This window comes from Oryctolagus cuniculus, chromosome 15, assembly GCF_051225735.1.
Source record: "Oryctolagus cuniculus isolate XC-2025 breed Fujian yellow rabbit chromosome 15, ASM5122573v1, whole genome shotgun sequence".
Classification (NCBI taxonomy): Eukaryota; Metazoa; Chordata; class Mammalia; order Lagomorpha; family Leporidae; genus Oryctolagus; species Oryctolagus cuniculus.
The window spans coordinates 36,911,380-36,930,010 of NC_142881.1; the positions used below are offsets into that span (position 1 = coordinate 36,911,380).

The 18,631-nt window shown below is 39.8% G+C and overlaps 2 protein-coding genes across 23 annotated transcripts in view; one reads left to right on the forward strand and one right to left on the reverse strand.

Annotated features, from left to right (window-relative positions):
- Nucleotides 1-13,229, forward strand: part of LOC100347176 (protein FRA10AC1) — a 103,303-nt gene extending 90,074 nt beyond the window's left edge. For 7 of the 19 annotated variants that reach the window (XR_011382362.2, XR_011382364.2, XR_011382363.2 and 4 more), the window contains 4 exons: nt 655-773; nt 6,844-6,879; nt 11,078-11,156; nt 12,780-12,947. Coding sequence is in view for 15 of the 19 variants with exons in the window: in XM_070057601.2 (XP_069913702.1) it covers nt 655-773; nt 6,844-6,879; nt 11,078-11,156; nt 12,780-12,822 (277 nt within the window). In the remaining 4 variants the exon portion in view is untranslated. Of the gene's footprint in view, nt 1-654; nt 774-6,843; nt 6,880-11,077; nt 11,162-12,779 lie in introns of those variants that run through there. The other 12 variants (XR_011382359.2, XM_070057593.2, XM_070057596.2 and 9 more) reach the window with 4 other exon arrangements.
- Nucleotides 13,230-15,580: 2,351 nt separating this feature from the next.
- PDE6C (phosphodiesterase 6C) overlaps nt 15,581-18,631 on the reverse strand; it is a 56,188-nt gene continuing 53,137 nt past the window's right edge. For all 4 annotated transcript variants that reach the window (XM_089314725.1, XM_051823943.3, XM_089314726.1 and 1 more), the window contains one exon: nt 15,581-15,902. In XM_089314725.1, coding sequence (XP_089170851.1) covers nt 15,841-15,902 — 62 coding nt within the window. In that variant the 3' untranslated portion in view covers nt 15,581-15,840. The remainder of the gene's footprint in view (nt 15,903-18,631) is intronic.

Below are 18,631 nucleotides of genomic sequence, written 5' to 3' on the forward strand. Positions count from 1 at the left end.
CCTAATTTGGGAAGTCTGGTAAACAACTTTTTTGAAAGTTATCCTCTCCTTTGTTTATCCTCTGTGCTAACTCTAATTTCAGCACCATCACCCTTTCTTGTTTAATATTCCTTTTCTTAACCACTTAAAATAGATTGCCGCCAACCATGGTGCCAACAACCTTGTAAACCTGGCTTAGAAGAGGGAGATACAAAGCAATAGGAGGGTAAATTATGGATGACCTGAAGTTGACTTAGGAGTTAGCAGTAGGCCTCTTCCATTAAATTTTTATTATAGTCCTTTACTCTTAAGAGGAAAAATTTCTGTTTACTGGCGTTTTTGAGCTGTTAAGCAGTTTTATTCTTTTTCAATGTGTACGTGGAAAAATGAGATTTGCTTTTGTAGTTTTCTTTTAAATGGTTGATTACAGAAAGAAGGAAACAAATAAAACTGATTTATAATCTTTGTCTCAATGTTTAGGTTTTATCATCTTACAGAATTGTCTTAAAATAGACAACTTAAAATAGATACAGACTCATTTAAGGTTCTTTATTACATAAATCACATTTTAAAAGTAAGTGCTTTAATTGAGTGGACATTTTTGTTCATTGGTTTTATTTTTGGTGAAGGTTAGTTGAAAAAAATAACTTTTATTTTGTGTTGTTTAACATAAAGGAGGAAAGAAATCAAGTCAAAAAAAAGAAAGGATAAAACCAAAAAATATTGTCAAGAGTCATCACATAAAAAATCCAGATTATCTTCTGCAGAAGAGACCTCCAAGAAGAAGGATAAAGGTAAAGGGAAATAAAGATATAGTAGTTACTTGTATTTTCAAACATGAAATATAATCTGCAATCTCTTTCTTTCTTTCTCCAATTGTGTTTATTCGAAAGATAGTGACAGAGAGTGACCTTCCGTTCACTAGTTGACAGAGACAGCTGAGGCTGGGCTGGGCCAAAGTCAGGAACAGGAATTCAGTCCTGGTCTCCCATGTGGGTGGCAGGGACTCAAGAACTTGAGCCATCACCTGCTGCCTTCCAGAATGCACATTAACAGGAACCTGGAATCAGGAGCCAGCCAAGGCTGAAACCCAGATACTCTGATATGGGATGTGGGCATCCTAAGCAGCATCTTAACTGCTGTGCCCAATGCCTGCCCTTGCCGTATCTCAGATTTAGAATGTAATTGATCAGTATATGTAGAATATCACTTTATGGTAGTTGAAAAGAGATGGGCTGAAGAATTTAAATATGAATTTATAGTGATGTAAGTTTTAAGAACATAGTTGGTTTTGCTTCATTTCTGGAAGATAGTTGCAGTATTGCAAAGAGTATTCCGATTCCTGGTTTGTCACCTTCAGATTGGTTACTTTGGACAAGTCTCTGAACTTTTTGAGTTTTACTTTTCTCATGTATGTGGAGGTAATGTGAATACCATACTCATCCAGCTTACTGTGGAGAATCAGATAAGAATGTGAAGGTCTCTTTGAACACTGCAAAATAGTTTATATCTTTATGGCAGTATAAAATTTATAATAATATGAATTTAGTTATAATGGCCTGCATGATTTTTTTTTCTACCTTATGAGATCCTTGAAATGGGAGAGATTGACATAGTATCTGTGTCCTCACCTCACATGGTGTTGTGTACATATACTTAGTAAATAATTACCAAATTTGTCAGGCAGCTGCTTGCTTCTTCCTCAGCAGTCCTTAAGCTTTGTAAGCCTCCATTTCTTCAAATGTAGAATGGTCATGATAGTAGCACCTACATTATAGGAGTCTTTGGAAGTTGAAACAAGATAATTCGTTAAGCAGTTTGCATAGGGTCTGGCACATAATTAGCTATTATGGAGGTTACATCTAGTTTGCTTTTTCGCCCATAATAAAATAAAAGTCAACTTGACTAACTTTTACAGTGAGTCAGACTTAAGCTGGTAGGTAATGGTAGACTGAGCTGGATTCAAGCTGATGTTAATAGAATACGTGCACCAGTAGAGGTCTCCCTTCCTCCAGTTATGAAGATCAGTAGCTGTGTTGGGTTCTTAGGTGCATCTTTTTTCTTGCATGTATTTGTTACGTAGGTAGAGTTAGACTATTCACATATATAGTATAACCAGGTTTTAAACTTAGTAAAATTAATAGATGGTTAGAGGAAGATAGCATTATTCTGTTGCTTATTTTGAGCTTGCATTTGAAGCAGAATGTTTTTTTGTCTCAATCATTTCCCAACTGTGAAGAAATTTTTTGATGAATAATGTAAAAATTTCACTTCAGTTTAAAAATTTTTATTCTAATGTACTGGTAAAATATTTAAATTGTCATTTGTAAATTCTGTGGCATTATATAATACTGCATTGATATTCTATGATACCTTTTTTTTTTTAAAGATTTATTTATTTGAGAGGCAGAGAGAGAGAGAGAGAAAGAAAGGCATAGGTCTTCCATCCTTTGGTTCACTTCTCAAATGGTCGCAATGGCTACAGCTGGGCTTATCCGAAGCCAGGAGCCAGGAGCTTCCTTGGGGTCTCCTAAGTGGGTGCAGGGGCCCAAGGACTTGGGCCATCTTCTGCTTTCCCAGGCCATGGCAGAGAGCTGGATTGCAAGTGGAGCAGCTGGGACTTGAACCGGCACCCATATAGGATGCCAGCACTGCAGGCCACAGCATCAGCCCCATGATACCATGTTTACTACTGTTCATCCCAGATTAAAGAAGAATGAGACTACTTTGTAAGAGGCCATTCAGTACCTTCAAAACTGAGGACAATGTAGCTGGATACTCAGGATCAGGGATGAGATCCGTCCCTTCAGAGCATACATACATATGCCTGTGGTTTTCCTTTCAGATGTCTTTGCTTTAGTGTTCCATATTTCAGTACATGTCACCTGAGCTGACCTAAAAAAACTAATACCAGAAATCTAGGAATTATCCTTGTTATCTCTTTTCTCTCATTGTTTAGGTTTAATCTTAAATTTTGTATCTCTAAGAGTTTGTATTTCTCATCTGAAGGTATCTGCTAAAGTCTTACTGGTTTGCTCACTGTCTTGCCATCACACTTCCCCTCCCCTTAATCCATTCTCCATAAACCAGTGATTTCTTGTTGTTCTTAGGATAATAACCAAAATCCTGGATAAAGTTGAAAGGCTATATATGATCTGACCTCTGTATACATACAAAGCTCGTTTTTCACTATTCTCTATTTCACTTTCACACTCCACCCACATAACCTTTCAGTTCTAGAAAATGCTAAGCTTCTTCCCATTTTAGGGCTTATATGATGCTGCTTCCCTTTTTTCTAAAGCCCCCAGCCAGATCCTAAAATACCATTTTCCATGTATACATACATACAAATATATATATATATACACACACACACACACATATATACACATATGTACATATATATATACACACACACACATATACAGAGAGCGAGCGAGATGATCTGAAGGGTCCAGTCTCATCCCTGATCCATCTCCCCACCTTGAACCTGTGTTAGAACTCTGATTTATAATGCTATCAGTACCCCTAGAACTTTCCTTTTTGACTCATAAGACAATGACATAAAAGTCTAAGAAGGGCAGGAATTCTGCCTGCTGTGTTCATTGCTATATCACGGCACTTATTCCACATAAATAGTGAAGAAGTTGTTTCAGGGCAACTTTGGGAATATTGGGTTAGAAAATCAAAGGAGGATGGAATTGAGGCATCTTTTATTTTCTGTTCGGCAAAACTATGAAAGCAGTCTCCAGAATATAGCTTTTTAGAAACAACAACAACAAAAACCTTCTGTAGTATAAAATAGAAAATAACAGTTTTTGCAGACTTAGGAAAATTGTATGGAACTCTTTCATGTTGTCTTACTAGGATCATCTAGAACTGGTTTGATTTGATGTGTTTTGCTTTGTTTTTTTAATATTTATTTATCTGTGGCCAGTGCTGTGGCATAGCTGGTTAAGCCGCCACCACCACCTGTGATGCCTGCATCCCATATGTGTCCCAGCTGCTCACCTCCAATCCAGCTCCCTGTTAATGCACCTGGGGAAGCAGCCAAAGATGGCCCAAGTGCTTGGACCCCTGTGCCCACGTCAGAGACCTGAAGGCGGCTCCTGGCTTCTGCCTGGCCCAGCCCTGACCATTGCGGCCATTTGGGTAGTGAATCAGCAGATGGAATGTTTCTGTCTCTCTCTTCCTCTCTGTGTAACTCTCATTTTCAAATAAATAGATTTTTAAAAAAGATTTATTTGAAACAGAGTTCAGAGAAAGAGATAAACAGAGAGAGATCTTTCATCCACTGGTTCACTTTCCAAATGGCCACAGTGGCCGGAGCTGGGCCAATCTGAAGCTAGGAGTCAGAAATTTTCTGCTAGTCTGTCATGTGGGTGTAGGGGCCCAAGTGCCTGGACCACCCTCCACCATTTTCTCAGGTGCATTAGCAGGGAGCTGGATCAGAAGTAGAGCAGCTGGGACTGGAATCAGTGCCTATATGGGATGCCTGTGCTGCAGGCAGAGGCTTTACTTGCTATGTACACCACAACACTGGCCCTAATCTGATTTTTTTTCTTGTCAGACCACTTTAATTTAGCTGAAATTGAAATAATAATTAATAAATGCTGCATTTGGAATGCCGAAATTCCTTCTCAAAGCAACTTACACTCTTGAGTTTATTCCTGTCTTAGTTGTCTTTCTTGGCTTCTCCTCAGCTTTTTTTTTTTTTTTTTTTTTTTAAGATTTATTTGTTAATATAGGAGGGAGAGAGACAGAGAAGAGAGGTCTTCCATCCGCTGGTTCATGCCCCAAATGTCTGCAACAGCTGGAGCCAGGCCAATCCGAAACCTGGAGCCAGGAGCTTCTTCTGGATCTTCCATGTGGGAACAGGGCCCCAAGCACTATTGCTGTTCACTGCTGCTTTCCCAGGCCATTAGCAGGGAGCTGGACCAGAAGTGGAGCAGTCATGACCCAAACTGGCACCCATATGGGATGCGGTGTCACAGGCGGTGGCTTTACTCACTATGCCACAACGCCAGCCTCAACCCTCAGCTTCTTTTGACAGCATTGGCTCCTTAGTCTTACCCTTAGGTATTGGAGCTCCTCAGGATTCTTACCAAATGTTTCTTTTACCTCCCTCTGTGATTCCATCTACTCCCATAGCTTCAAGTTACCATCATAGAAAATGTTAATAAGTCAGTGAATGAATGGATAGCTAGAAAGTAAGAAAGACCAATAGCTTGACATGAAGGTCCAGTCTGCTTTGGCAGGTATGGGCAGAATTTAGGTAGACTTTTCTGGCAGCAAGTTTCAGATCTTACCTCTTACATCATCTCCCCTTTCCTAAAGGCCACCTCATCCTTCAAGTTTCAGCTTAGTTTAGTTCTTCTGGCACCCTTTACCTCACCCCTCCAAACAAAATTAAGTAGCTGTTAACACATTGCAGTAGCACCCTGCCCTTCCCCTTTATAAATACATACTACTGTTGGAGCCAGCACTGTGGCATAGCACGTAAAGCTGCCGCCGGCACTGGTTTGAGTCCCAGTGCTCCACTTCCAATCCAGCTGTCTGCTATGGCCTGGGAAAGCAGTGGAAGACGGCCCAAGTCCTTGGGCCCCTGCATCCACATGGGAGACCTGGAGGAAGCTCCTGGCTCCTGACTTCGGATCAGCCCAGCTCCAGCCATTAGGGCCATTTGGGGAGTGAACCAGCAGATGGAAGACCTTTCTCTCTCTGCCTCTGCCTCTCTGAAACTCTGCCTTTCAAATAATTAAATCTTTAAAAAGAAAAGAAATATATAACAATCTTAGAATAATTTTTTTTAATTTCTGTGGGGCAAAAGACTGTGACTTTATAGTTCACTGTCTCCATTTCTAACACAGTTGGCTTCACATAGCAGGCAGTCATTAAATAATAGGTGACTAAGTGAATGGGTGAATAGTTTCCCAGAGTCAAAAAGAACATCAGATCAGTCCTGGAATCAGGATTGAATGGATATTCCACAGTGTTGCTTTCAAAGTGTGGTTCTGTGGCCAGGAATGTTATCACCTCGGAACTTGTCAGAAACGCAGTCTCAGACTCCCCAGAGCCACTAACAAGTTCCCAGAAAGATTCGTTGCACGGTGTGGTTGAGAGAGGTACTGTGCTGTATCCTGTGGTGGTTCTACTGTTGCTTTAACATCCCAGGGAAAAGGAACTCACTACCATCCAAAATAGTCCTTTCTATTCTCAGATCGTTGTAATTGCTAACAGGTTCCTCAACCCTACAGCCTCCTTCCTTTGGTTCTGATTATGTCCTTATGCCTCCAGAGTAAGCTTGATCTCTTAGACCTTTGGGTATTTGGAAACAGATGTCCTGTTCCCATATTATAGGATGATAGGAAAGAATACATTTCTTGTATCTCTCCCTGTAGTTCTTAAACCCTCTTTGGCCTTCAAGGAGCCATACCCTTTGGCCTCTGAGACTTGTCTAGGAATGCCAGAGGAAATGTTACTCTCAGTCCACCTTCACTTTATCTGTGTTCAGAAATAGTTCCCTTAGGTCTTTACACTAACAGATCATCAGAGCTTTTCTTTTTCTGCTTTCCACACTGGAGAACCATCATAAACTGATACTTTTTGCTGTATGATGTAATGGTATGTATTATTATCAGCTAATTGTCACCTGTATATGATCTTTGAAAAATATTGTGAAAAATGAGTATTCATGAACTTTTCAGATGTTGACTGTGTCCATAGACATTAGGATTTGTTGCTTATATTGCAGCTGACCTGTTGCAACCTAGTCTATTGGTAAGACTGGTTCTGGTTTCAACTGTTGCACTGCACGCCAAAATGTTTCTTAATGCTCATAAAACAATGCTATTTCCTTTCCAGGACATTCATCTTCAGAGAAAAAAGATCCTGTAAACAGTAAGTGTCAAGTATTTCTTTATTTCATAAGGGTTTTGTAGATTCCAGGTATTTACAACTTGGGTGTCTCATGTAGCAAGCAGGAGACATTTGTGCTGCTCTGGTGCCAACCTGTGTATCTGCTCAGGTGCTCAGTGATTTCTCTTAGATGACTTTGGCAATTTCAGACGCATATTCTATTTCTTTTCTTTTTGGGTAATATTCAATTACTGTCTTAACCCAATTTTTTAAAAAGATTTATTTATTTGAAAGGAAGAGTTAGAGGGAGAGGGAGAGAGACAGAGATCGATCGATCTATCTTCTGTCTGCTGATTCACACTACAGTGGCCATAGCTGGGCCAGACTGAAGCTAGAAGGCAGGAGTTTCTTTCTGGTCTTCCACGTGGGTATAGGGGCCCAAGCACTTCGGTCACCCTCTACTGCTTTGCCAGGCCCATTAGCAGGGAGCTGAATCAGAAGTGGAGCAGCTAGGAATCAAACTGGCTCTCATATGGGATGCTGGCTCTGTAGATGGTGGCTTTACTCGCTATGCCACAGCTAAAGCCCCAGCCCCTGTCTTAACCCAGTTAACATGTGGATTATTAAAACCAAATCAGTAGAGGGAAAACTCCATTTATATGGGGGTAAAAACAGTCATTTAGTACAGTTTTGTGGACCTAATTCTCTGGAGATAATTGACTGTTTTTTCAGTGGGTCCATCTTTCAAAGAGGTTTATTTTATGTTGTTATTCTCAACTGATTTGATTTTTAGGCAAATTGGGTTGTCTGGTCAGAAAACTGGCATAGGGAAGCTGGCTTGCAGGAAGCACTCCCGGGAGAAAACAAGGGAACAGGTGGTGGTAAGGCCTTTTGAAATCAGTTGCCAGCTTTAAAGGCCTTGTAGGTTTTGTTCTCTGACGTCATTGACAGGGTAACACCGTAGTGATACCTTTATTAGGCCTAATTCGTTTTTCTGTGCTTCCTTTATGTCACGCTAGTGAGTGTTTATAAAAAAAAAAAAAAGACGACTTATTCTCAGAATTACAGTTTGGGACACTGGCTGTCATTAGCAGGAATCTTTTTGGGAAGACTTCATAATTTATCAGCATTTGTATTTAAATCATTAGAAACATAATATCCCACCCAACCCCTCTATTTTTTTGGTCATTGTTAGAATCGGGGCCAGAATAGATTGTTAGGATCAAAGTGCAGACACACACACACACACGTTGTTTCACAGATCAAAGAGCAACAGGTGAAAGTCTAGAACCACTGTGACAAATCAATGCTGTTTTATTTTTGCGTTGTACTTAACTAAGGGACACTCTGTACTGACAGGCCAAATTTATGTCAGTTCTTTTTTATATTAATGGTTGTTATTAGAAAATTGCTTGCTAATTTAATTACTTTATAGAATATAATTTTATTGCCTGATAACTTTAGGACTTCTTAAATAGCACTGTATTTTTAAATTTACATAAGCTGAACAAATTTTATGTATTTCATATATGTTTAGGAGTACAGTGATACTTCCCACCCTACCCTTTCTCCCACACTCATACCCTCCCTCCTCCATCCTAATTTTTACAGTGACATATTTTCAGTTTATTTTATAAACTTAACCCTCCACTAAGTAATTCAACAAATAGAAGAAAAAAAACACTGTTCCTCAACAGTAAAGACAAGGGTTATACATAATCAAATCTCAAAATGTCAGTTTCACTCCTATACATGACATTTTTGGTACTCTGGTAGTTTCTACAGATCAGAAAAGACATGGTTTTGCCTTTTTGAGAATGGCTTATTTCAATAAATATAAAGCTTTCCATTTACATCCCTTTGTTACAGAAGACAAGATTTCATTCTTTTTTATAGCTGAGTAGTATTCCATAGTGTATATATCCCATAATTTCTTTATCCAGTCAACATTTGCTGGACATCTAGGTTGATTCCAAAATTTAGTTATTGTGAATTGAGCTGCAATAAACATATTTATAACAGATAACTTTCATATGCCAATTTTCATTTTGTTTTGGTAAATTACTAGGAGTGTAATGGCTGAGTCATATGGTAGATCTATTTTCAGATTTTTGCGGAATCTCTATACTGTCTTCTGCAATGGCTATACTAGTTTACATTCCCACAGTGGCATATTAGGGTACCTTTCCCCCCCACATCCTTGCCAGCATTTGTTGTTTGTTGATTTCTGTATGAGAGCCATTCTTACGAGGGTAAGGTGAAACCTCATGGTGGTTTTGATTTGCATTTCCCTGATGGCTAGTGATCCTGAGCATTTTTTCATGTGTCTGTTGGCCATTTGAATTTCCTCTTTTGAAAAATGCCTGTTCAAGTCCTTTGTCCATTAACTAGATTGTGTATTTTGTTTCCTTGGGCTGTTTATAGATTCTGGATATTAATCTGTTAGTTGACTCAGGTGGTTCATTTGAAACATCTATTTTGTTACATTTTTAAATGAAAGGTTTTTTTTTTTTTTTTACACAGATTTTAGAGGTAATACATGCTCATTGTTTAAAATTGAATTTGGAAATGTGTAGAATAGAAAGTAAAAGTATCTCGGCCCACAGATATCAAATATAATACACATAAAAATTTATATGTATAGGCCGGCGCCGCGGCTCAATAGGCTAATCCTCCACCTAGCGGCACCAGCACACCAGGTTCTAGTCCCGGTCGGGGCGCCAGATTCTGTCCCGGTTGCCCCTCTTCCAGGCCAGCTCTCTGCTGTGGCCCGGGAAGGCAGTGGAGGATGGCCCAAGTGCTTGGGCCCTGCACCCCATGGGAGACCAGGAGAAGTACCTGGCTCCTGCCTTCAGATCAGCGCAGTACACTGGCCTCAGCGTGCCAGCCGTGGCAGCCATTGGAGGGTGAACCAATCGCAAAAGGAAGACCTTTTTCTTTGTCTCTCTCATTATCCACTCTGCCTGTCAAAAATATTAAAAAAAAATTATATGTATATAACAATTTTTTCTACATAAATTGAATTATACTATGCATACTTTGAACAGCTATATAGTATTTTTTTAACCATTCCTTGATCCTAACCAGTGGGGATTTAGGTTGTTTTCTTCTGTTGCTGTTATATATAGTGTATATCTGTGTGTATTGCTTATTTATTCTGATAAATTGAAAAGCAACATTGCTCAAAGAGTATTTAAAACATCTTTTGCCGGCACTGCGGCTCACTAGGCTAATCCTCCGCCTTGCGGCGCCGGCACACCAGGTTCCAGTCCCGGTCAGGGCACCGGATTCTGTCCCAGTTGCCCCTCTTCCAGGCCAGCTCTCTGCTGTGGCCAGGGAGTGCAGTGGAGGATGGCCCAAGTGCTTGGGCCCTGCACCCCATGGGAGACCAGGAGAAGCACCTGGCTCCTGCCATCGGATCAGCGCGGTGCGCCAGCCGCAGCGTGCCGGCTGCGGCGGCCATTGGAGGGTGAACCAACGGCAGAAGGAAGACCTTTCTCTCTGTCTCTCTCTCACTGTCCACTCTGCCTGTCAAAAAATAATAATAATAATACATTCTCTAAGGATCAGCCTTCTTTTGATTAATGTAATCAGCATTTTTTTTTTTTTTTTTTTGACAGGCAGAGTTAGAGAAAGGTCTTCCTTTTTCTGTTGGTTCACCCCCCAAAGTGGCCACTATGGCCAGCGCGCTGTGCCAATCCGAAGCCAGGAGCCAGGTGCTTCCTCCAGGTCTCCCATGCAGGTGCAGGGCCCAAGGACCAGGCCACAGAGCTGGACTGGAAGAGGAGGAACCGGGACAGAATCTGGCCCCCCAACTGGGACTAGAACCCGGGGTGCCGGTGCTGCAGGCGGAGGATTAGCCTAGTGAGCAGTGGTGCCGGCCATCAACATTCATTTTTAAAAATGACAAATGTTTTCATAATTTAGCTCATCTTACACATCATTTCATATACTTTCTACAAAAATCTTAAAGAGGAGACTTAAAAAGGTAACTTTATACAAGAGAATTCCCTTGTAAGAGGTAGTATTGGGGTTGTTACTTAAATCACTGTAACTTAAATTATTGGCCTTTCTGCTGAGATTCTTGGGTATCTTTCTGATTATTATATCTGGGGGAGGGAATTCAATTTCCAGAGAACTGTAAAAGTTGCAGTTAAACCACAGTTAATTTAATTGTAATTTAAAATGTGTTTTAAATATAACACTCGCATTCAAAAAAAAATCTCTTTGAAATGAACAGGAAACTCTGATGAGGAAGACAGTGCTTCAGAGTCTGAACTGTGGAAGGGTCCACTACCAGAGACAGATGAAAAATCCCAGTAAGTGCTAGTATTGATAGATGAAGCTATGGCCACAGTCATTCCTGATGACAGCTAGTGAAAAAATTTAACAGGATGAGTGTATTTAATGCCAAAGACTACCTAGCCTGGTAAGATGGAAGTTTATTTCTAGCCATTGTTTATGGCCATCAGCAGCCCATGTGTTCAGCTTCCTCCTGGTAAGTAAATGTTTCATCAGCTCACCTTAACAGATGACCCTCTGGTCCTTGCTTGGATTCCTTCACCAAAGGCTGTTTTCCAGCCCAGAGAAAGCTATTTCATTCATAGTATTGTGATGATCATGAACCATACAAAGGAAACCCTGAAGACTTATACAGTGTACTTACTATTCTCTGCAGTGTGATGGAGGTGATACTCTGGGAATGGGCTGCTCTAATGATAAATATTTGGATGTTTACCATTTGAATTTTACCTAGCAAAAGAAGGTAATATTCCTACCATATAGTTTATTGTGGAGGTTAAATGAAATACAGAAGGTAAAGCACCAAGTACAATACTTAATATATTTTAAGTGCTCAGTAAATGTTAGTCTCACTTTGCCAATTCCTAGACATATTGGCTCATAATAAAAAGAGACCTGTTGAATCAATTGATTCATTAGTTGAAACTGATTATAAAATATTTTGCTAATTATATGATCTCACTAATAGAATTCAGATGTTAGAAGTTTCTAGGATTACTTTTTCCTTTTTCCTATAACCATAACCTTATTTTCTTTAGCCAAATAAAGAATTCCCAAAGGTGGGTTATTATTGATTGATTTAATATTATAGATTACTGTAAATAATATATTGCTGTCCAAACTCTCAACCGTTTTTGATCATTTCCCCTTGAAGACCTTTAGCTGAAAATAACAATAGGTCTTCTGATCAAGTCTTTGGGCAATATAGGTACATGGGTAAATCCTATGAAAGACTTTCATAATAGAAAATTCTGTATATTCAATTCTTTGACACTGATGTGAAATGTCAGTACTTAAGTCCATAGAGACTCAACCGATTTCCTGTATATAAGTTATGAATACAGTTTTACAAATCCTATTGCATTTTGCTTCCATGCTAGAGAAAATAAAAAAATAACATAAGGACAATACAAAATTGCAGATAATTCCTTAATCAACTTTATTCTGTAATTTTTTTCCTTCACATTTGTACATGGTTGTGATAGTTTTGTGAATTCTCAAACATTTAAAACAAATTTGGAGTCTGACCTAAAAGACCATTTTGTAAAGAGATTGACTGCTAAGCTACTTGTTATTATCAAGCTTGATTCCCCGATCCTAGAAAAAGAAAAGTAGTTGTGTCTAGATGTAGTAAGTGAATTATCTTCCTTACAGATAAGGAAACAGTTCAAACAAGTTAAGTAGCTTGTTCACACAGCTAAAAACTGATAGCTAGGACTTCACACCATGTAACCTGAAAGCCTTTACTGTTGTCATGGCATCACTCTGATTATTTATTGGCTGAATCATGAAACAAGATTCATATATAAAGGAGCCAGTCAATATGTTAAAGTATTTTCATTAATCTCATGTAATGTGTCATCTAGTAATTTTTTTACTTTAATTATTGATTTTAATCAATATACTTTTTCTTTTAATAGGGAAGAAGAATTTGATGAGTATTTTCAGGATTTGTTTCTGTGAGATGGGAGAGAGAAGCTTACATTCCTTAATGTGGACGTTCACTTTGAAACATCATAAAAATTCTGACTGCACGTTGCAACTGGAGTGGTTTGTCTTTGGAAATAAAAATTCAGCTACTCTCACAATGTGATGCTTTAGAGATGCATTAGTTCTGTGTTTTCCCCTGTCCCTTATGTGAAGCAACTTCAAAAAACTCATGGGAAAATGAAAGGAAAGGTAAGTTTACTTTGGTACAAACCATTTTGAAATCCATGTAAACTTTTTGAAGACTCTTTTCAGTTGCTTATCCACAATTGTGTCACCTTTAGCTTCTTTGATGAATGATACACTATTTTAAGTGGCACTTAAAACATGGAAATGATTGGCATTAAATGGCAACACTGAGCAGCCTCGTGTCTAATTTGAAATGGTTGGTATCAGAGGTTTTTCTTTCATTGTACAGTTATTTATGAATTCCACAGGTTTCTCTGTGTGTGAGGCAGTGGGGCACTGCTGTCAAGGAGATTCCAGAACCATTGCTAAGCTTCTGTCAGGAAATCAGGGTGCATATTAATGTCAAGCTTTGTTTGAAAAAACAAATTTCCTCAAGAAATGAGGGGATTATCTCACTACTTATGAAGAATAAAAAGCAATCTTGATTTCCAGGGTAAAAGTGCTTGAAATATTCAGCTGTAAAACTGATGGTAGTAGCGTGGTAATGACTTTAGTAAGCAACTTACTTGAGTGTATATATGATTTAGCCATTCCTCACCTCAGTTTGTTTTTACATTTATTCAGAATATTATTCATTCACATTTACTGAGTGCCAGACACTACCCTAGGTACCAAGATAGCACTGTGAACAAAATAGACAAAAATCCCTACACGTGAACTTTACATTGTATTTAACTTGTTAAATAATATAACAAATGGTCATTTATTTCTGGGCTGCTTAAAATTGAACATTATTTTGTATGTAACAAGACTTTTTGAAGTTTATAATGTTCAACTCAGTTCCTTATAATGTACATATCTTTTGACAAAAATATGACAAAATATGGCATAACTATTATGTCCTATTTTAAAATTTCATCCATGATTTTTTAATATACGTATATAAAAAAGATTAATTAATTTGAAGGGCAGAACATCAGGGAGAGACAGAGAAAGATCTTCAGTTTACTTGTTCACTCCCCAAATGGCTGCCAAGGGCCCAAGTTCTAGGGCCATCTTTTGATTCCTTCCCAAGTACATTAGCAGGGAGCTGGAGAGAAGTGGAGCAATCAGGACTTGAACCAGTACTCTGATATGGGATGCTGGCGTTACAGCAGCAGCTTAATCTGCTATGCCACAATGCCCCCTTATCTATGATTATAGATAAGTAAAGGAAGAGATTTCTTTGATACCTGGAAAGATGTACACTATATAGTGGAAGAAATGGATTATTCTTAGTTTCTCTCAACAATTTAATAAAACTAGCACAGTCATTTTATATACTAATCTTTTTTTTTTTTTGGACAGGCAGAGTTAGTGAGAGAGAGAAAGGTCTTCCTTCCGGTGGTTCACCCCCCAAATGGCCACTACGGCTGTCGCACCATGCTGAAGCCAGGTGCTTCCTCCTGGTCTCCCATGCGGGTGCAGGGCCCAAGCACTTGGGCCACAGTAGAGAATTGGACTGGAAGAGGAAGAACCGGGACTAGAACCCAGGGTGCCAGCGCTGCAGGCAGAGGATTAGCCTCTATTAATCATTTTTAAAAAGTAATCTTAACTGGAATCTTCCCAAATTGCTTTTGATAATGAAGTTCTTAATGGTCAAACCATGTCATATTTCTTGGATAATCCTATAGCTAAGTATGTTTTATAAAGCAATAATTCTGTCAGAGGTATAATTCTGCAAATTCAAAAATATTCTTCATTATACATATGAAAGTCATTGATTCTAGAATTTGAAAAGGGGAGACATAGGATAAGAACACAATTTAGTTTTTTTAAATTGCTAAAGTTGATAGAATCAGGGCCAGCGCCGCGTGTGGGCGCCAGTTCATGTCCCAACTGCACCTCTTCCGATGCAGTTTTCTGCTCTGGCCTGGGAAAGCAGAAGATGGCCCAAGTGATGGGGCCCCTGCACTTGCATGGGAAACCCAGAGGAGGCTTCTGGCTTTTGTGGCCAACTGGGGAATGAACCAGCAGATGGAAGACCCCTCTCTTTCTCTAACTTTGACTTTCAAATAAATAAATTTTTTTTAAGTTGATATGGTGATTCCATTATTAAGGGTGAATCAGTAAAAGAAAACCAATATTCATCTTATGTACATATATTACACATACTATACTATATTTAATCTTAAGATGTGTCAGTGTGCAATTTTTAGTTCAGAAAGTGAAGTGTGAATCAGAATTAAGACTTACATGGGCCAAATTGTTCCCCACCTCTGAAATTCATATGTTGAAGTCCTAATCCCCACTACTTCAGAATGTGACTATATTTGGAGACAGGGCAGTTAATTTCAGCTGAGCTGATACAGGTGGGCCATAATCCAACAGAATTAGGACACACATTCAGAGGGAACATCATATGATGTCATGAGGAGAAGATGGCTATCCAGAGACCAAGTTGAAAGCCCTTATAGGAAATCAACCCTGCCAACACCTTGATCTTGAACTTCTAGTCTCTGGAATTATAAGCAAAGAAGTTTGTTGTTTAAGCCAACCAGTTTGTTACTTTGTTAAAGCAGTCTTAGCAAACAAATGGAATGAATTAACTTTTAACATCAGTGACTAGTTTTAGGATTATACTTTTTAAAGAAACTTGAAATAAATTGGCACCAAAAATACATCTATTTTTACTTTGTTCTTTTGTTAAACATTGTTTTACTCACGTTCAGGCTAGCAGTACATATATTCTTGATAGTCACAGGGTAGTTTTTCTAAAGTTCCTCTCTGTTGTTAGATGATTTGCTGAATGAAACTCACTGAAGTTCTTCTGAATATTTTTTCTTCAAAATTAAAATATTTGAAATTTAGACCCATTGGATTACATTACAACATCAGACACGTTTTGGACTTTTTGTCTTCACTGCCACCTCCTGAGACTTCAGCAACTAGGAAAAATGAGAAAAGCAGTAGTTTTAGGAGTCAGTGTATTAGCGTTTGTTTCAACATTCTCATGGTAATTAGGATCAACCTTATAGCCTAATTAATAACTTTAACTTATCCCAGCTACTAAGGGTTTGACCACTCAAAAATTTGAATTCGGGGTGGGTCTCATAGCATAGTGGATCAAGGTGCCTCTTGAGAGGACTACATCCCGTGTCAGCTTTGGTTCAAGTCCTGGCTACTCCACTTCCAGTCCAGCTCTCTGTTCATGTGCCTCGGAAGGCAGCAGAGGATGGTCCAGTGCGTTTAGCAGGGAACTGGTTTGGAAGAGCAGCTGGGACTTAAACCAGGTCTCCAATATGGATTGCTGGCATCACAGTGCCTTAACCTGCTGCACACAAACACCAGCCCTTGATCCATTTATTTTTTAAAATAAATTGACTTGACAGACAGAGACACAGAGCAAGAGCATTGCTATTCATTGGTTCATTCTCCAAAGACTGCAACAACCTTGTCCTAGGCTGGAGCTGAAGCTGGGAGCCAGGAACGCAATCCAGTTCTCCCATGCAGGTAGCAGGAACCCAATTCTCCATCACCACTGCCTCCCAGGTTGTACATTAACAGGAATCAGGGACCAGAGCCAGGAATTGTACCCACTCTGATATGGGATGTGGGTATGTTAACCATTAGGCTAAACACCTACCCTTGAATTGATCTATTAAAAAAAAATAATAATCTAATAGTTAGCCAAGGGGCTGGCACTGTGGCATAGCGGGTAAAGCTGTTGCCTGCAGTACCAGAATCCCATATGGGCTCCAGTTTGAGTCCCAGCTGCTCCACTTCTGATCTAGCTCTCTGCTATGGCCTGAGAAAGCAGTGGAAGATGGCCCAAGTCCTTGGGCCCCTGCACCCCCGTGGAAGACCTGGAAGAAGCTCCTGGCTTCAGGTCTACGCAGCTCCAGCCATTGTGGCCATCTGAGGAGTGAACCAGCGGATGCAAGAGAAGATAGCTCGCTCGCTCTCTGCTTCTAATTCCACTTTTCAAATAAATAAATCTTTTTAAAAAAATAGCCAATTACACTGTTTCTCACTGAGATGATGCAGGGGGATACAAAGGAATGTTCTTAGTCCACAAAGAGTTCTTACAAAAAATCAGAAGTCAGTTTTTATGCAAATCAAGTACATATCATCCATACCCAATATACTGAATATTTTCTTTTACTATTAGGACTACTTAAAAGACCCGAGAGTTTCTTCATTTTAAAGATAAAATTGAGGGGCTGGTGTAGTGGGTAAAGCTGCCGCCTGCAGTACTGGCATCCCATATGGGCACTAGTCTGAGTCCCAGCTGCTCCGCTTCCAATCAAGCTCTGCTATGGCCTGGGAAAGCAGAAGATGGCCCGGGTGCTTGGTCCCTGCACCCATGTGGGAGACCCGGAAGAAGCTCCTGGCTTCGGATCAGCACAGCTCCAGCTGTTGTGGCCATGTGGGGAGTGAACCAGTAGAGAGCAGACAGACCCTCTCTCTGCCTCTGCCTTTCAAATAAATAAATCTTTAAAAAAAATAAAATTGAATAGCACTAAGAAATATCTTCACTTCTCACTTGCTCAGTAGAAACCTCTTTCCTTCCTTTTTGAAGTGTGGGTCACATCCTGCTGCTTTCCTCTCTAAGTCCTCTGCTGACCATGGAACATTATGAAATTCTTAGCGAGGACGTCAGGGCAGTGCACTGGCAGGCAGCTGCCTGCATTACCAGCTTTATAAAGCTGAACCTTTGCCCTTCTTGCTCTCAGTTTCTGCTACACCAGTGTTTGAATTCTTCAGTCGCAGCAAGCATATTCCAAGCTCAAGGCCTTTGTGCATATTCCGTTTCTTCCTTTCCCTTTGCACTCCTCCCTTCTGTTGTGAGCCAAATCTTGTTCTCTTGAGACTCCGGAGAGCCCTCCCCATGCCCCAGGCTCTGGTTAGCTCATCGACCGGGCATTGATTATGTCAATATCTAGTTCTTCCACTGGTTAAGGATCTATCTTTCTCCAGGGTATGCCTAACATTGGGCCTTGGACAGAGTAGACACCCAGAAAGTATGTAAGTAAATGGATATCAGGAGTCAAACTCCTGTTATTACCTTGCTGAAGGACAGCCTTGCCTTTGTTAAGAGTGTTTTCTCCCTTTAGGAGTTGTTGAAAGCACCACTGAGGGACATGAGCCTCTGCCTGCAGTGCCAGCACCCATATGAGTGCTGCTGAACTTCCTATCCAGCTGCCTGCTAAATGGCGCCTGGAAAAGCTGCATAAGATGGCTCAAGTATTGGGCGCTGCCACCCACATGGGAGACCTGAGTGGGTTCCTGTCTTCAGCTTGCCCAGCCCTAGCCATTGTGGCCATTTAGGGAGTGAACCAGCAAATGGAACATCTCTTTCTCCCTTCCTCCTCCCAACTCCCATAACTGTCTATCAAGTAGATATTTTTTAAAAATAAAGTACCACTAAACAACAGAACCATCTAAAAGCTGTGTTCTTTGACCTGAAGACTTTTGTTAAACAGAATTTCTTAACTTTGAGAGCTAAACTTTTGCTAAGACAAAATCAGCATTCACTTTTAAGATGACATTTGGATTGTTTGATAAACTAATATTTGAGCTTAAGCATTTGTGTTAAAATTGATAGAGTGGCTTTAGGTGTAGAATTTCATGCCAGGAAAAGTTGCACCATGTGGACATTTGGGGGACAAGAGTC